We start from the raw sequence: 19,693 nt of genomic DNA, 5'->3' as shown, positions 1-19,693 counted from the left end.
TTAGATTGCTTAAAGCAAGATGATAATAATTATGGCTTGGCATACGTATTATGTAATGATAGAAATGAGAATTAATGTGAAAATACCAATAAAACATTTATCTGTCATGGATATTTCATGTCATCATTTTCGACAAAATTATGCAATGTGATGGTTGCAGAGAAATAAAATAGAGTATAGATATAGATATCGATAAAGATATAATCATGTAATATGTAATACATAGATATACAGCCTTAACGATGAGCGTACAGTTGTTACTTCATGTATTATGTACCCTTCTTTCGAATAATAGTTGCAGAAAAACGATCGAGATGACTGCCAATATTACATACATGATATCTATGAGATAAATTTCAACCATGTGCCAAAGGATGAAGCAATTGTAAAACCCCATCTCCCACAAAAAATGAAAAACAATCCTGGCATACTATGTATTGGATATTGAAATACTGGATATTTTCAATAGAAATATCAATGCGTATACTTACACAGGTACGAGACCCTGACGCCCCTGATTTTGTTGATATCAATCGTTTTTTGTTTGTTTTTTGTTTTTGTTTTTTTCACAGGTAAATGACACTAGTATATTTTTCATCATAATGGTATATGATATATTTTACTTACAAGCAAAATAACACAACATTTATGAATTACATGACTTGTACCTTCGAAAAATCTGGTCGAACAAAACAAAGCAAAAAAGAATAAAAAGAATAAATACAAAGATACGTGGCAACACTGCCATTGAAACTTTAAATAGGTTTTCTAGTCAGCCATTACTTCTTATTTAGTGACATTTTAGAGACCAAACAACGCTCTATATACACTGACATACGATTACAGAAAAATGACGCAGTTCAATTCGCAATTTCTCTGAAATTTAGAGCGTCTTCGGACACTTATAAATTTTTATTTCTTCGTTTTAGAAGAATGCTAGTCTTCATACATGGTATGATTGTAACAGTGTTATTACTCTTACAGCTACATTAAACAAGTTATTTCTGAGCCCTCGGTGATCTTGATAGGAAATGACGACGGAATTGTATTTAAACAAGAGTAATTTCCTTCCACCGTACTTATGTTTAGATGGAGTTTCATACGTAAATTTATAGTCATTCTTGATTTGGAACTGATGTAATACTCACACTTGCTTGAATGCAGAGCACATACTGTACATTTGTAGTGTAATCAAGTTCTTCATCAACGATGATATTTCCTTGTCGGTCAATTATGAACGCTTCCGTTTCACAACCCTGGTTAGAGACGAAAATGAGAGAAACAAAACGTTCGATACATAATAATGTGTGTGCTTCATGCAAACCACATTACAATTTATGACTATTGTACACTAGAGCAGCAATTCTCAACCAGCAGTGACCAGTGGGCTGCGAAGCTCTTGGAGGTTGCCCGCGATATCAATTCTATTCCATTCAATTCAATTGATATCTTCCCCAAATAACAGAATTGCATTCGATCTACATATTAGTAACTGGGCCGCAAAACACTTTGAAGGAGCCAAATGAGTGGGGCTCGGGTTAAAAAAAAAGAAGAAGAAGAAGAAGTTGAGAATGAAGCGCGGCACTATAGTACGGTAGCACACACACACACAAAAAAAGGACGTTCGTATATAAATGTTTTTAAAAACTACATTAAATTGTCCGTGCACGCTGTTCTTCACGAACCGTGTTCAAACTACTCTGCTGTAATTCGTAGTCCTTGAGTTCTGTTCTAAGACTTAGCAACACAGACTTCCGACATCATGGTCTTTAATTTAGAAGTGCTGGTGGCAAATAATGCCCTAAGTACAGGTGTGTAAGAGACATGCCTATATACAATGCCTATGCTGCCTTTTGCTTATGCAGGTTCTCAGTATTTTATGCTTTTCATGACTGAGTATTAGTTTCTTGCTAGGAAATAATATGACTGCTCTTGCCGTTTTATCAATAATGGTACTCACAGTATCACTCTTGAGAGTGTAGGTTATAGTGTCTCCAGGATGATCGGCGTCAGTTGCATTCACGCTGAAGATGATTGTACCAATCCCTTCATCCTGGTGTGAGAAGGATAAACCGCGTGTGTGTATATCATAACATAATATATAGTGGGATGATGCTGATATTTTTCCGAACGCTTCTGTCATCTTGGGAAGAATGATATAATTGTCATGTGATTGTGACAATAATGAAGAGAGTAGATTTCGCACAATGCCGGCTGGTGGTAGAAGCTTTCACCCTCAGGTTTTCGTCAGCTTTATTGTTTGTTTATACGAAGTGGAAAAGAAACACACACACGTTTGCCTAGCAGGTAACTACCTTATTAAGTTTAGTTATGATAGTGTGTATTTCTATATATTGTATTTCATTGTATGATATGTCTGTATGTAATATATATTACTACAGTAATATATTATGGATTTTTAGTAATTGCTAAATATGTTGCCAGGTATGCTCTGAAGTTGTTAACTAATGCTAAAAACTGTACTCAATGTATTTTGCTCATTACTCCATAAGATCTGTTATGCTCAATACCTCTATTTCATTTCGTATAAACAGACAATAAAACTGACGAAGACCTGAGGTCGAAAGCTTCTTCCACCAGACGGCATCGTGTGACATCTTCTGTCCTTATTATTGTCTCAATCATAGATAGATAGATAGATAGATAGATAGATAGATAGATAGATAAATAAATAAAGAAGTAGGGTAGTAATGCATTTCAGTCCAACAGTGCTATTTATTCTAAACACATTTTCGACGAATACTGTACATGCGTCTTCCTCAGGGTCGACGATGACAATTTATATATATATATATATATATATATATATGTGTGTGTGTGTGTGTGTGTGTGTGTGTGTGTGTGTATACAAGGAAGGGACGTACATGGAAGGCACATATAAACCATTAAAAAATATACACTAATGCCTTCGACCATTTCACCGTTTGCAGTCTAAAGATAGAGAATATAAATTGAATAAAACAGAACGAAACAAAACATTATCTTATTTATTATAGCAGGCCAGTACTTTTTCCCCATGTTTTCGTCTAATCATCATTCTGTAAAAATGCACAGAGACATAGAGCAAAGATGCTCCATAATTGATGTGAGACTCCTTGATACAAAGGTCATTATACTTTGGTCTCTGTTATGTATCAAACATGTTGACAATTTGTTCTGTTCAAATGCAACAAATGGAAACAGAACCATATCCACTTGAGTAGCACTTCACATGAGATAATGTCAGCAACAAATGATTAACCCTCTCCCAGCACATTGATTTCTTGTCCATAGGTATATGTGTGAACTTTGTGCGCATTTGACTCATTGGCACAAAAGGGTTTAAGCATTTGTACCGCAGGATGAGAGTTTCTATCCTAGATATATACAGTTTCAAAAATACAATGTACATGTACACGTATCTCTTAAGGTAACCAGTTTAAGGCAAATGAATAGTAATGATGAAAATGATCATAGCTACAGTTGTATGACCTGTGATAACAATGGTACTTCTCATCATTATTTATGCAGATCTCGCCACGTTCGTAACGAACCAAAGCCTGTTAACCCCCTCCGACCCACACTTTACAATTTGGGGCCTGCATATTTGAATTTGAAGACTTTGTTTCCCTTCATACAATGATCTTACCTCATTAACGTCCTGGGCATACGGGCCAACACCCCCGACAAATACCGGAGAGTTGTCATTCCACTTTACCACGAACATGCTGATTATTTGTGACTTTTATAATAAAAAGAAGAAAAAACAACAACAAAATTTTCATTTACAACATCACATCACTATTGAAATAAATTTCTGAATTAATGTTGCCACACCTGATTATTCGTTAAGCGACATATGTTATTACAAGACCTCTTCCGGGTATGCTAGGATGTATGCTGCGAGACCAGGAGTTTTGCCCGTTTTGTTAGCGATTTTACGAATATTAAACGCAATAAACAATAACGAAACAATCTGCACCAAATAAACTTGAGGCTTTAAAGTAATTAGTGTGTACATACTTCGATACTATCATCATGTATTATTGAGAAAGGGAGGATTAAAGTTCACCATATATATAACGCTATTTCCAGCCACAAGGGAAAATGCGGAATAAATGACAATTTGTGGAAGTTTTGTTAAAAAGCATAATGATAATCAGAAATAATGCAAATATTGCCTTTTTTGAAAAATTATGCGTTAATATGGGCTCAATACAGCATTGAGTTGACAAGAGCACAAAATGGATCTTATACAGTCACACTAAATTATGTATGTTGATAAGTACATGTACAACTTTTTTTAGAGAAAGCAGATATACCTTCATTGTCCCATGACCCGTTTTCTATGCACATCCAATATATACACCCATTTATTATTTTTTGTTTATTCATTTATTTATTTATTTATTTGCGTCGCTGACAATCTCCCCTAAATAAGCCAGTTCGGAGTTAGCTCATGGGCTCATTGGTCCGAATGACCTTTCTTCTTTCTCAGTCGGTTAGGGGCACTTCACTCATTTTAGAGCGACATATACGTAAGCTTTACATAACAATTCATGAAATTCATTGATCCTGTTCAAACAAAGAATAAACTTGCATAGACCAGATGGCCAAAGTGATCCATCCATTAACACACGGGAAAGCATCCATTTCATTATTTTGCATTGAATGTATATACAATCTCTTTCTACTGATATTGCCAAATACCACTTTTGCTATCAGGTGGTTGTGCTGGCAAGCAGCGTTAATAAGGATTACATGAATAATCATTACATCGCAGATGCTTATCTCAGTGAATTTAAAAACCAACATGCCTGTTGGTACGAATGACCTTTCTTCTGCTCATGCGCAAGGTGGAACTACGAACTGGCTTATTGTATTGATGGTACACTACACACACTACGCCCTCTGTGTCCTACTGTGGAGTAGTCATTAGGCCCCAGAAAGGCATTTGGGGGAATCAAAGAATTTCCCCTTTGGAGCGAATTCCCCTCAAGATACCTCGTTTTCGGGCGTACATGTATATTCGCCCTATGGACCGTCACTCTGCCTAATATGAATATGTACTGTTCCGTTCTCTTCAAGTAGAAAAGTACGCATGATATCCTCAACATTACTGTCGAAAACCAAACAACAAACACACAAACAAACAGAACACCTGCTGGCTGTGGAATTATTAGGGGCGCATCATTCGCAGGAAGAGTTAGACTCACATTACCAATAATACTCTTACTAACCTGCACGTCTGAATTACTTGGATCGCTCACGAGCCAGCGGCAGATTAGCTTGTCAAACTCCTGTAGATCAAAATGCGCAAAATTAAAATGTCTATACATCGAAATAACTTTTGCTTTTAAATTGTCATTTCAAGAACGTCAGTCCCACGATTTACCTCTTTTATTCTTTCATACTGTGTTCATCGTGGGTCTGGAGGAAACATCTCACGCAAGGTTTTCTGAATACCTTCTTGTATTTCCATTGCAATTTGACTAGATGAATCGAATATGCAAAACAAACTGACAGAACATAATATGCACTGCGATTTAGAGAGAGAAATGTGTTGCCAACAGCGCATGTATAGGCCGATAAAGTGTTAACATTTAAGAGATTGTTGAGAACCTGTTTCTTGTTTTTAATAGTAACGTTTGACATTGCAATCTACTGCCATTTGTGTCTCTCTGTGAATTCTTCGTTAAGAACTCTGGCGAATTAGTTGAGAGTGATAATGATGCAGAATTGAAGCAGAAGCATAAATTATGTAATAATTTAACCTTTCACCTGTCACGTAGAAAGATTCCCAAGTTATCAACATGTATTCCTGCCATACCGTTTTCCAAACTGGTTTACGTAAACTATAGCTCAGACGCATTCCCCCCCCCCCCCCCCGATTTCATCAATATCATGTTTCCACTCGATTCAATTTATGTCATTTTTCAAATTGTTCAAATTGTTCTATCCTCAAGACATTGTGTTGAAATTTGTTTTTATTGGAATAAGGAGAATATGAAGAGACTTTGTAAAGAATCTGCCGTTAAAGATTGTGTAGATTCACGACAAAAAAAAAAAACTTCGGCAAAATGTTGGCTTTCTTTCTAAAAACTGCCTGCTTCTCCCAAGCGAAATTGTTTGAGGTATGCTTTCCTAACATACACCACAACTGCACATTAACTTAACTTGGTTTTTGTGAGTTATTTTCTTCGGCGCATAATTATAGTTTTAGATTTCTCATATCTCCGTCTTGTTCTTCTCCCGACTTGCTGACGGTGACGATCATGGGATCAAACCAGTGAAGCATGCTAAAAAATTAATGTCTTTGTGGCGCTTTTGAGATGTACGGGTGCATGAATTGATTAACGATACGGTGAATGTCCATGTATATTAGGTCTACGGTCCCATGACGAAAACACAAAAACAGTTGCTGCAAAGTCGCAGAGCTGTGAAGAAACTTTTACCTCATAATCGAGTTCAACTGCTAAGGTAACATTTCCTGTGTCACTCTCCACACTGAGATAATCATAGCAGTCTCTTTCACGATTGCTCTCATCCACTTCAGTAGTAAGATCGTCGATATCGTAAGTAAGTGGGTCACCATCTGCATCGATCGCCTCAAGGGTGCCGATAAAATATCCTGGATTTAGATACAGATAGAGGCGTGATGCAGAGATCAAGGAACGATTCATTTCTTTATCCCAGACATCTGAAATATCTTCAAGAGGTAGTGTACTATTGTTCTTGTCGAAAAATGAAATAAAACATTGAATTGAAAAATTGAATTGAATACTGATTATCCGTGAGTCAGGTCGGAGAAAGCATGAACAAGGTTTACCCTACGACAACCATAATTGACTTGTAACAAGTCTGGTAACATCATGAAACCAATTTTGGTGCTACGAGTAATAGGCCTACGATCCTATACAAGAAGGAGTGGGGGTAGAATATCAAATCAAGTTTTAATGTTGCACAGAACAAGGATTTCGTCACGTTGGCCTTCAATAATTTCCATGACACGTAAATTGGACCATAATCATTAGAAACTAAATAGTAAACAATAATTTCTATACTATTATTACGCTCATGAAATCAGTATATGTGACTCTTATAGCCAGATATGAAGATCTTGCTTCAAAAAGGCGCTAAATCCATTGAAAATGATGGAATTAGCGCCTTTTGGAAGCAAGCTCTTCATATATATACTAGTAGATCAAAAAGACTCCACCATGTATACACCTTCTGAATCAAGCAGACTGTATAATAGATGAGAAGCATGCCTTGAATGTCTTTGCATCACAATATCTTAAGTCTGTAATATACCGATAGGACTTAATCCTGGTCAATTCAACAATGCTCAAATAATCATATCGTCCGTAAGCAGTCATTCACGCAAAGTTTCCCATGTTTTTAAACAACAGTAATATTGGTATATACGAGGTGATAATGTTTTAACACTCGAAACCCTCGAAAAAGATTTGTGCAAAAAACAAATCATGTTTTGATGTTTTTAGTTAAGATCTATAGTATATGAAATGTGTAATGATAAATCTTGCGAGGACATGGCATCGTTATCTCACCGATTCTACGATTATTTGAGACCTCTTTTGAACTCCAATAACATTCATAATAAAATGTTAAATTTTAATGACATTTCTTTCAGTCTGTTTGATTTTTTTTCTACGTAATAAGGTCATAATCATTGTCAACCTGAAGTGCTATATTTCCTTTCATAATCTATAGTTTCTTGCTTTGTTTTCTATCATACTCACCAGGTGCCTCGCTTTCACTTATCGCGGTATAAGCTAGATCAATTCCTCCAGTCCATGTTGGCCGTGTACCTGTTACAAAAATCACAAGAAAAATCCGTATATGTATCGAGCTCTGAATAACATTTTGATTGTTCCAATCCTCTTTGCGAAAGAAAAACAAAGCATGATAAGCATGAAGAATTGACTGTTTTGTTGCTATCGCTTTGAATAATATATAACTCTGACCGTCTGCAAAACCCCCTGACCGATATGTTTATTCTAACTATACAGAAATATACATGAATATTATCATACATATGATATTAAATGTTTATAATAGGTACATGCATGTACATATATTCATTCATTTATTATTATTATTATTATTATTATTATTATTATCATTATTATCATTATTATTATCATTATCATTATCATAGTGTCTCAATAGTGACATTCCCTTTGTCCGCCCAACCTGCAGTAAATGTATGCTATTGAATCAAAATTGTTAGCAAGGTTAACCATATCGAATATCAGTCTTAAATTGAATTATTGTAATTATTATTATCATTATCATTATTATTATTATTATTATCGTTATTATTATTATTGTTGTTGTTATTATCACTTTTTATCTTTTTTGTTTATTCATTTATTTATCTTTTTATTTGGCAATTATACATAAAATACAAGCGGACATTTACAATTCGGGATTTAGATTATTTCATTTAGCCTTACGCTTCTGGCTTTTTTTTGTTGTTGTTGTTGTTGTTGTATAAATGGTAGCTGAGGATTGAATCACAAATTTTGCCTCGACATATAAGTTTTTCTAATGACATCCCTCCTTGCAAAAGAGTAATATGAAACAATTTACATGACCAACTGATCAGAACAGAATAATCCTATCAATCAAATTATATGACACGTTAATGCTTGTATATGGTAGCACAAGAAGCAGTTTTGTCAACAAATGAAAAAAAAAACAACCTTTGAAATGGTGTTTCAATGTGACGAAAAGATATGATAAGTACTGATAAACATATCAATTGCAACCCACCCGAAACTCAAACACCGTTTGATTGCCTTTTCGATACGATTGGTTAATACCCAATCCATGTCATAATTCAAGTGATGACGGGCATTTAATGTACACAGTACACGAAAATATGATTTAAGCGTGGACTAGGTGTCAGATGTAAGGTTTTTACTTTGACCTGTTCCTGTATGAAATTTGGAATTCAGAAATTCAAGAGATGACGCAGTATATTTCAGGAGAAACTATTGTAAATGTAGAGAATAGAGAAAGGTAGTATTCTAGCTTCTCCAACTTCAATTTCTGTCAGTGTCTGTTGTACATTGAGATCTTAACCAAATAAAAAAGCAAAGCGTAGCAACTAAAATTATGTTTTTTTCTCTTCATCGTTCAGACGTACCAATCACTTCTTACCAAGATTACTGTGAAACGAAATCAGTCTACTCTCTAATAATTCTAAAAAGTACTACCTGATCCTCTTTTATATACGACTTGCCAGTTCTGTATTACGCGATTATTGTGACACAGATGTTCAATAATGTTGCTTTGTGCTCAGGCTGTCGCCTTGATACAGCTCTCCTTTGCAAAGCATTTTCATAGAGGGAAGAATGGGAATGTCCTGCTTTTAAGAACAAAGTACTTACATAACGATGAAAACTACACCACTTTATAATCGCTGCCCTTTTTTCTCACTAAGTTTTTCTCACTGAGTTTACTATTACTGGTCTTTCCAGGATGAGACAAGGATTTGTTTCTCCAAGATACCCATGAAGAGCATGGCGCTGTGCAATAGAAGGCTCTGGTCACTTAACTGCAGCTCAAAGCACAGGAAAATTCCGGATTCTTTTCAGACTTTAGGATTTGAATATTAATTGGTTCTACTGGGAACAGAGCATCAAAATTTATAGTGAATCCGATGAGCAATAAGAATGTTTTCAAATTTCATACAAAATTACAATGAACGAGGATGATGACGTATAGCAGCTTCACATAAGAGCGCATGATCGGGTGCTCAAGGAAGCAGAACAAAAGAAGAAAGCATGCATAAATTTTCCACAGATGAAGTTGTCAAGCTAGTGATATCATAATGGAATTACGTTGCTATATTAACTGGAATACGTGAACCTCCTATGCCATCATCCTTGTACAGTGTATTTTTGTTTTTGTTTTTATTTTCGTTTTTAGAGGATTGGTCTATCTGCTCAAGAACTGCATGCACAATAAATACAAAATCTATACATAACACCTACATGTATATGTGCAAATGAAGTAAAATTAAGAAAATCAATCAGATTCCCTTTTAAGTGTTGACAATTCTTTCCGCAAGTTGATTTCTCTTTTCAGCTATACTTTTTATGATTTAATGTTTTAAAACTTAATTCTCAGGCAGCTCCTTATCTAGTCAAGTTGACTCGAGGTGACGTCTAGCTCACTACAAATTCTGACAAACAGCTTGTGCTACGTTTCGTTTCTTTCCAAGCAATAAAACGTATTGCACATTTTATCACATACGTCTTGTTTTTATAGAACTTGGTGCATGCAATGAAGCCACCTTTGATACGGTGCAAAGAGCTGGCGTCCATAAATTCCTCTTTCGGATTCAAGTAAAAAGTTGACGATGTTTCTCTTTGGCCGAAAAGTGTTCAACTTTTAAAGAGAATGCAACCATAAAGCCATTTCCACTAAAATCTTCTCTTCGACTGTTAAATAGTCTCCTAGTTGTCTGATTAATAAGGAAATAAAACCGCACCTGTTAAATGCAGCAGCAACAACAACAAAAACGTGTTTCTTATACGGTAGGCGTATAAAGCCATACTAGCATAGTAAAAATCATTGCCTTTTTACTTTGTATACACACATACATAATTATGTAAATATATATATATATATATATATACATCTATTTATATATAATATGCATAATAATATACATTGATGGGCCTCGTAGTGTTTGCTTGGAGAATTGCATAGCATTATAAATCAATTTAAAGGGATAGTACAGTTTTGGTGGAGATGAGAATTGGGTTTTTAACTTTTTGCGAGACACAAAGAAAACACTTATGATATAGTACAGAACATACCATTTTAAGAGGAATTCAAAGTTTATTTGACGAAAATCGGGTTTGGAATGACTGAAACATCAAAAAACAAAGTAAAACAAAGCGATCGTAATAAAGTGTGGGTCCCACACTTTATTAGAATCGCTCTTTTTTGACATCTCAGCCATTTCAAAACCAATTTTCATCAAATAAACGTTGAATTCCTCATAGAATTACATGCTCTTTCAAATTTTATAAGAGGTTTCTCATTATCTCACCAAAAGATGTTAGAAACCTGAAATTAAGTCTCAACCATAACTGTACAATCCCTTTAAGCGTACATCATAAAGACGTATGGTGGACACACTAGAGGTAGTGTGTGAAGCTTTACAGACTTATATCACGGAAACTTACCGTAGGCCATAGGAAGAATAAACCCCAGAATAACCAAGACAGAGAAATGCGCCATCATGGTTTTCGCATCTGAGTATGAAAGGACAAAGTGGTGTAGATTTGATTTCTTTAAACACATCAAACTAATAACGCCGATAACAATAAGCTTAGTAAGATATAGAAACAAAGTAACTGGAACAATCTTCATTTCTGACGAGGGCACCATAAATATTGAGTCAAATGGTTGAAAGGAAAATATACGAAAGAGAATAGGTGTATCTCCCATCCTTGCAAACTCAAACACAACTTATCGAGAAAGTTTCGTATTTTAAAAGTGCTTTATTTTATTTCCTCGACCCCTTCCTCTTGTTCTCACTTCGATTCTTTTATCTTATGATATTGGCAATTCATTATAATAACGATAAAAATTATCATGATGGATCGTTCTAATTCTTAAAAGGTTCTTATTGTATTGCAAAATTATTTTCTCTCTATTTCTATAAGTTAAAATGTTCATGTCAAACGTGTTTGGTAGTCCCCAATGCCTTGTGAGGTGACGAGGGATAAATAAAATGGCCATCATTATTGCCATTAGCGCTCATCCATTCTATAAAAATACGTCAAATACGTAATTCATAATCTTTACAATGATGCGAGTCTTATTCGATAAAAACATAAGAAGAGAATTATATCCCCCATTCACTCATGACAAAAGGGACTATTTCAACGCAGTAGATTTTACCCTAAACTGTGGAGTCTGCCTTTGTTTGCCAACTGGCATCCCCATTTCTTGCATCAAAAAAAAAAATGTCATCAATCACATTGTCTATTACACACAAAGTTCTCGAATGGTGCTTCCATCCACTGCAAGATAACACACAGTGACTAACTGATGTTCTTGGTCTATATTAGCATTGTCCAGCATCCAAGCAAATGGCTCTGTATTACCAAACTAAGCCTATAAATTCCACCTGGTGCAACAACGATTTAAACAAAATTTATGTCGAAATGAAGTCATTCGGATGCAACTTTATGTTGAAAAGATGGTTACTGGCAACTTCCACATTTGCAATTTTAGTCTGGTAGGAATGGGGGGTCCCCATGCACCCCCCGAACACATTTTTTTAACTTACTTTTTTGTAACCCTTAGGGTGTCTAGTTAATGAATTTTTTTGTTCCCAAGAAAAAATCGTGTCCCATGGGGTCATTGGCGGCCATCTTGGCAGCCATCTTGGATTTTCAGGGAAAATCATTATTTTCCATAACTTTTGAACTACACAGCATAAAACAATAAATAAAGCATTTCTTCAGGGTAAACGTGACACGAGGAATCGATTGCAATGGGTATTTACATGATCAAAGCAAGTTTGAAACAAGAAAAGCCTAAAAAAATGCAAATTTCGGTGTCATTTTCACCGAAAAATACCCAAATAGTTTAACTTTTAAATTACACAGCATACAGGGACAAATAAAACAGTACTTCAGAATTAATACGGCATGAGGAATCGTTTGAGATAGTTACTTACATGATTAAAGCAAGTTTCATACAAGAAAAGTCCAAAAATGCGAGGAAAACCAGTGTTGATTACTTTAGAAATATTCCCCAGTAGTATTTGTATACATGAAAATCTCATACCTTCTAAGAGTGAACTCACCACTTTTTCTTAACAGTCTGGTAGGAATGGGGGGGGGGGGGGAGGTCACATGCACCCTCCTTTTTGTATCCCTTAGGGTGTCTATTTGATTTTTTTTTTGTTTCCAAGTAAAAATCGTGTCACATGTGGGTCATTGGCAGCCATCTTGGATTTGCAAGGGAAATCATTAATTTCTATAACTTTTGAACTTTCCAACATACAAGGACAAATAAATAATTTCTCCAAGGTAAATGTGCCATGAGGAATCGATTTAGCTGGTTATTTACATGATTAAAACAAGTATGATACATGAAAAATCCAAACATGCGAAAAAAAAAGTGTCATTTACTCTGGAAATTGCCCAAATAGTCCATATACATACATGACAATTATATACCTCATATGATTGACTAACCACTAAAGTCTTAATTGTCTTGTAGGAATGGGGGATCCTCATGCACCCTCATTTTTTGTATCCCTTAGGGTGTCTATGTGATGATTTTCTTTTTTGTTTCCAAGTGAAAATCGTGTGGGAGGGGGGAGACATTGGCGGCCATATTTGATTTGAGAGAAAAATCAGTAAATTCTGTAACTTTTGAACTTCACAACATACAGGGATATATATAAAATTTCTTCAGGGTAACTGTGTCATGAAAAATCGATTGAGATGGTTAAAATACAAAAATTAACTGTCATTTACACTGTAGAGTACCCAAAATCCGTATACATACATGACAAACTACTTCACAAAAGTGACTTAGCACTTTGTCTTTAGACCATAGCTCAACTATGGTGTTTTGTATAAAAAAAGCATGCATCATGCAACTCCAAGCATTTTGACGCCTCACTTGTTGAAATCAAATGAAAAATGTAAGCAAGATGGCAATTCATATGCAGATTCAATTCAATTCAATTCAAACTTTATTTCATTTTTTCGAAAAGAAGAACATAAACATTTCACTTTCTTTGGTAACAGAGAATAAGGTTACATATAATCAAAACAAAGGAAAATTGAGAAAACATAATTGTCAAACCGTGAGATAACAAATATGTTGCAATGAAAATTGACTGAAGTGATATAGACGATATAACATTACACAAAATATCGAAAACTGAGGGACCCACTAAAAAGGCAATGCTTGTAGAATGTGAGCCCCTCAGGTACAGAATGTCAATAGAAATGAACTGATGCAAAGAGGGGAAAATTTTGAGAATAAAGTCAGATAAAAAAAGTCTCGAAGAACAATAAACAGACAGAGTAACAGACACACACACATACACAGGCGAATGAACATTAAACGAGACTGGGACGACAACACTTATAAAGGAGGACTAAAATACAAGACAGAACGAGACAAGGCTGACATAATAGAAAGACAATACAACGGACAGAAAGGCAAAACAAATCCAGCGATCCTCGACAGAACTATATCGAAAAAATAATGAGATGCGTGGAAAGGATACGGAAATATGGGAAAATAGAATGATAAGATGCAGAAGTAATACAAATAGAATCGAATTTACTCTGTACGTATCACGGGACAACAAGGACGAGAAAAATGCTTGAAGTGTATTATTGGGAATCGGAATTCTTCGGAAAGAAATTAAAAGATACCCCTAAAAAAGCAGATCAAAAGAGGTGAACAAACAAATTTTGATCACAACATGTGAAAGTGACTAATCGACAAAATTCATACCTAAAATGTAATTGAACACTTTTTGTGCCATGCATCAACATATGAATTTCACTTGACAGCCAGAAATCCACTCCCTCTCTCTCTCTCTCTCTCTCTCTCTCTCTCTCTCTCTCTCTATATATATATATATATATATATATATATATATACTGGGCGTATCAAAAAAAACGTTACACTTTTGAAAAAATTGTCTAAATTACATTTCAAAATATTTGGAAGATTTTTTCATATTTATGGATACCCAATAGTCTCATTTATCAAGTGCAATCAACAAAACAAATTTTTGTTCACGCTTGACTGAACACTGACGCTCTTTGTCCAGAGTATGAACAATGGCTTGCGCCAAATTGAAAGAAGATGGAAAATTCAGCCAGCAGTCCAAATACACCACGTAAGTGTTCTCTTTCAAACAAATTGCTCTGTTGCTCACAGTTTTTATTATGTTATGATAGTTTTGGAATTTTCTGGTGATTTTCTGTCACGTTTTAAATGATTCCATTCTGTTATGGAAGGTTGATTAACAACATCAAGATCTTTTAAGCACAGTTATCGCAAATCATGCACAAACATATCGAACCCACATGCCAGTCACTCAGTCAAGAAGACAAGTACAAAATTAATGCATCCTCAGATCATTCAATCAACCCAATCAATCAATCAATCAATCAATCAATCAATCAATCCTATCTATCAATCAATCCAATCGATCAATCCAATCAACCAATCAAGCAATCAACCAGGCAAGCAAGCAATCGATCATTCATTCAATAAATCAATTAATCAGTCAATTAGTCATTCAGTCACACTTGTATGCATATTTAAAGTGGCGGATCGACATAGGGAATATCACCCCCTTCCCGTGGCTTAAACGCTCGGTTTTTTGTTTTGTTTAGGTTTTTGGTATTTTGTTCATCCAAAATGGTCACTGCTCTCTTCCCTTGTTGTTTCCACCACCAGCCCCTTTACTCATGTATTGATGGGTTGATTGATTGATTGATTCACTGATTGATTAATTAATTGGTCAATCAATTGATTGATTAATGGGATGAATGATTTGAATGTTCATTAATTTGGTACCACTACCACATTAATGAATAACTGGCGTATGGTATTGATGTGTCCGAGCATTGTGAAAACTGTGCTTTAAAGATCTTGGAGTAATTACATACTCTAATTCTCACCAATTAGTTTAGAAATGAAATCATTGAAATTATGATAAAGCTGACAAAAAAAAAAATCTCAGACTATCATAACATAATCAAAGCTTTAAGCAAAAGAACAATTTGCTTGAATGGGAGCACTTATTTGGACTGCTGGCTGAATTTTCCATCTTCTTTCAATCTGGCGCAAGTCATTTTTCACACTCTGGACAAAAGGCGTCAGTGTTCAGCCAAGCGGGAACAAAAATTTGTTTTGTTGATTGCACTTGATAGATGAGACCATGGGGCATCCATAAATATGACAAAATTTTCCAAATATTTTGAAATGTAAGTTAGACAAATTTTTCAAAAGTGTAACGTTCTTTTTGATACGCCCTGTATATATATATATATATATATATATATATATATATATGTATGTATTTATATATAAAGTATGGAATTAACGTATATCGAAAAAAGTAACACAATATGACTTTACTTTGTCTAAAGTATTCTGAATTCTCATCCTGTGCAATCATACAAACCACAGATGTGGTAAGTGATATATTAGCTTTTGATTTTACACTTCTGTAATTTCCAGTCATCATCAAAACGATCATTGTAATCGATGTCTGGCTCCTCCTCTTCATCCTCCTGCATCTACGCAGTAACTTTGTGAAGCAAGTCAATGAGGGAAGTGGGAAGGATAGGGCGGCTTGATCACATCGGATCCATGATACCGAAGGCTGTCTTCTGCCACCTTTGTCCAGGATCAAAGAGGTAGCGCACCAGAAGATCGGCTAGTCAGATCGCTTGAAGATGGCAAGGTGGTACACGTGGTTCAGACATTGAAAGTGTGAAATAAGGTTGCCTCTGCCAGGTGGGAGCAAGGAGAAATCCACCTTGGTTTGGTCATCTGTTTCAGCATGATGCTGCGAACGCCATTATAATAGACTTCTCCCTGGCCTTGCTGTACATTTTGGGCATGTGAATGCTTCAATGTCATCTGCCACCTCTGGCTGCACAGACCACCCACCACCAAGATTTATGAGGAAAAACACTCAACTTGGCATACTGTAAAGTCATATTCTAAGATTTCAGTAGTGTTTATTATAATATAATACTGAGCAACTTATCAGATTTCAGTATACTTCTGAAATCATGATATCAAACAACTCTCACCTGAATGCTTTGTGGCATGTGGGGTGGCTTTGTAGATTCTTTAGGGGTCCAACTTTTCCCAACCTATGAAGGCACTTTAATTGTTACATCTTCCCCGGTAAACACATACAGTCCAAGTATTTTGGTACAGTAATGAGCTCCCGTTAACTCTATATGCAAGTTAATTGACATTCACAACCTGGTAATACGCGACAGTCCATTTATTAAGTAAGATACTACATTGTAGAATGGATTAAGCATGGACCAAGGGGATCAAGAAAATGTGTGTCTGGATTCCTCACCAAAGCTACCTTGTTTATACCCAAGCTTAGCAGTGCACTTGAGGTAGAGCACGACCGTCACGGTGGTGTCCGTCTCCTTATACTGGTTAGACAGTCACTCATGGATATCGCACCATTGTCTCCTGGAACACATCATTGTGTAAACAAAAGGAATGTAACAGAAATCACATTCTCTGAAGCTTAAGTGATTCCTATTACATTCTTTTTGTTCACTCAATTATTCATCCCACGAGACAATAAGCTCTATCCATGAGCTGCTGTAACCAGGAGAAGGACACCAGGGTAGCGCTCTGCCTCGAGTATTCCATTATTAAGGTTGGGTACAAAGCAGCTGTGGTAAGGACACCAGACACAGACATTTTCTTGATCTTCTTGCACCGTGCTTACTCCGTCACCCTCACTATCTTCCTTGATAAATGGACTGTCGAGCATTGCCAGATTGTGGTAAGTGTGAATGTTGGTGAACTGGCATACAGAATCAAATAGAGCTGGCTACTGTACCACAATACTTGGACTACATGTGTTTACAGGGGAAGATGTAACAAGTGCCTCCAAGAGTAGGGGCAAAGTCGGACCCCTAAAGAATCTACAAAGCCACCCCATGTATCAAACAGCATTCAAGTGAGAGTATTCTGATATTATAATTTCAGCAATATTTTACTGAAATGTGGTAAATTGTTCAATATTACATACTAATGAATACTGCTGAAATCTTAGAACATGACTTTAAAATGTGCCAATGTTTTATGTCCCCCACATAAATCTTGGTGATGGATGGTCTGTAGAGCCAGTAAGAGGTGACAGAAGACATTGGAGCATTCACATGCCTAATGTGTGACCATAAGAGCCGGAGAAATCTATTTACAGCAGCATCATCCAAAGCAGATGATGGGAGAGGGCGAACAAATGACGACAAACTCCAATGTGGATTTCTTCATGCTCATATACACCTTGCAGAGACAACCTTATCCCACACATTAAATGTGTGACCCATCGCCTTGCCATCTTAAAGAGAGCTGACCAACCAATCTTCTGATGCTCTGTATATGACCCATTTGAACCTGGACAAGGATGGCAGAAGATAGCCTTTGTTATGATGGAGCCAGTGTGGTCAAGTGGCCCTATCTTTCCGACTTCCCTCATTGACTTGCTTCAGAAAATTACTAAGGAGATGAAGGAGGATGAAGAAGAGGAGCCAGACATTGATTACAATGATCGTTTTGATGATGACTAGACATTAAAGAAGTTTGAAATGGAAAGCTGATATATCGCATAGCCGCTTCTGTGTTTGTACAGTTACACAGAATGACAATTCAGAATACTTTTAGAAAAGTGAAGTCATATTGTGTTACTTTATTTTTATGCCTCCGCCACGAAGTGGTGCCAGGGGCATTATTTCAATATACGTTAATTCCGTATACTTCATGAAAAGCATATACACACGTCAGAGATGTTAAAATATAATAGATGATGACTGGCGGCGGAGGGAACATACTTGAAATGCTATTAAGGGAGGTTATAATTGCGGTGCGGTCCTAGACCTTAATTCTGTCATTTGTTACGTGAACATGTTTTCCCATGGGAGAACATTACAAGAATGTTCGCCCATGGGCAAACATAACGAATGTACCTCCATCACGTGACTGTGTTCAGGAAAACACTAATCGGTGGAAACATTTTGGCATCTAAATTTTTCAAATCTGCTCAACATTTTGGCACAGTGATTGTTTCCTTGAAAATATCCCAACTCAAACTCTTTTTAAATACAAAATGAAACGAAATTGAATGCGCAAAGAGTGTTACATTTCAGTTCAAGTTTTATCTTTGTCCATTAGTCACTTTCACATGCTGTGATCAACATTATTATCATGTGTCACCTCCTTTGACCACTTATTTCAAGGGTATTTGCATATGAATTACCATAGTGCTTACATTCTTATTCGATTTCACCAAGTGAGGGGTGACAATGCTTGAAATTAATTTTCTCTTCAGATTCTATTTTTGATACCAAACAAAAAAGGCCTATTTGGGCAATGATCTAAAGACAAAGTTGTTAGTCACTTTTGTGAGGTATGCAATTTGCCATGTATGTAGCATGAAATATTTGGGCCATTTCCAGAGTAACAGCGCTTAATTTGTCATTTTTTGACATTTCTTGTATCAAACTTGCTTTCATCATGTAAATGACAATCTCAATTGATTCCTCATGCTGTGTTTCGTCTGAAGAAATGTTTTATTTGTCCCGGTATGTTGTGTATAGTTCAAAAGTTGAACTATTTGGGTACTTCTCGGTGTAACCGATACAGAATTTTTCATATTTTGGACTTTCCTTGTATCAGACGTTTTTTAATGGTGTAAATAACCATCTCAATCGATTCCTCATGTCACATTTACCCTGAAGAAATGTTTTATTTTTCCTTGTATGTTTGAAAGTTCAAAAGTTATAGAAATTAATGATTTTCCTTGCAAATCCAAGATGGCCGCCAATGACTCCCATGTGACACGATTTTACTTGGAAACAAATAAAAAGTCATGAAATAGACACCCTAA

General features: G+C 35.8%; 1 protein-coding gene across 1 annotated transcript in view; it reads right to left on the bottom strand.

Annotated features, from left to right (window-relative positions):
- Positions 1-9,553, bottom strand: part of LOC139715809 (cadherin-23-like) — a 48,294-nt gene extending 38,741 nt beyond the window's left edge. The window contains exons 1-7 of the mRNA XM_071627348.1: positions 9,541-9,553; positions 7,764-7,832; positions 6,456-6,631; positions 5,241-5,300; positions 3,650-3,742; positions 1,961-2,053; positions 1,151-1,256 (exon numbers count right to left, since the gene is read on the bottom strand). Of these exons, the coding sequence (XP_071483449.1) occupies positions 1,151-1,256; positions 1,961-2,053; positions 3,650-3,742; positions 5,241-5,300; positions 6,456-6,631; positions 7,764-7,832; positions 9,541-9,553 (610 nt within the window). The remainder of the gene's footprint in view (positions 1-1,150; positions 1,257-1,960; positions 2,054-3,649; positions 3,743-5,240; positions 5,301-6,455; positions 6,632-7,763; positions 7,833-9,540) is intronic.
- Positions 9,554-19,693: the final 10,140 nt, after the last annotated feature.

This window comes from Diadema antillarum, unplaced genomic scaffold (assembly GCF_040938485.1).
Source record: "Diadema antillarum isolate AM-2024a unplaced genomic scaffold, OU_Dant_1.0 scf00000055, whole genome shotgun sequence".
NCBI lineage: Eukaryota > Metazoa > Echinodermata > Echinoidea > Diadematoida > Diadematidae > Diadema > Diadema antillarum.
The sequence above is the reverse complement of the archived record's forward strand: the minus strand, read 5'-3'. Positions and strand labels throughout refer to the sequence as shown.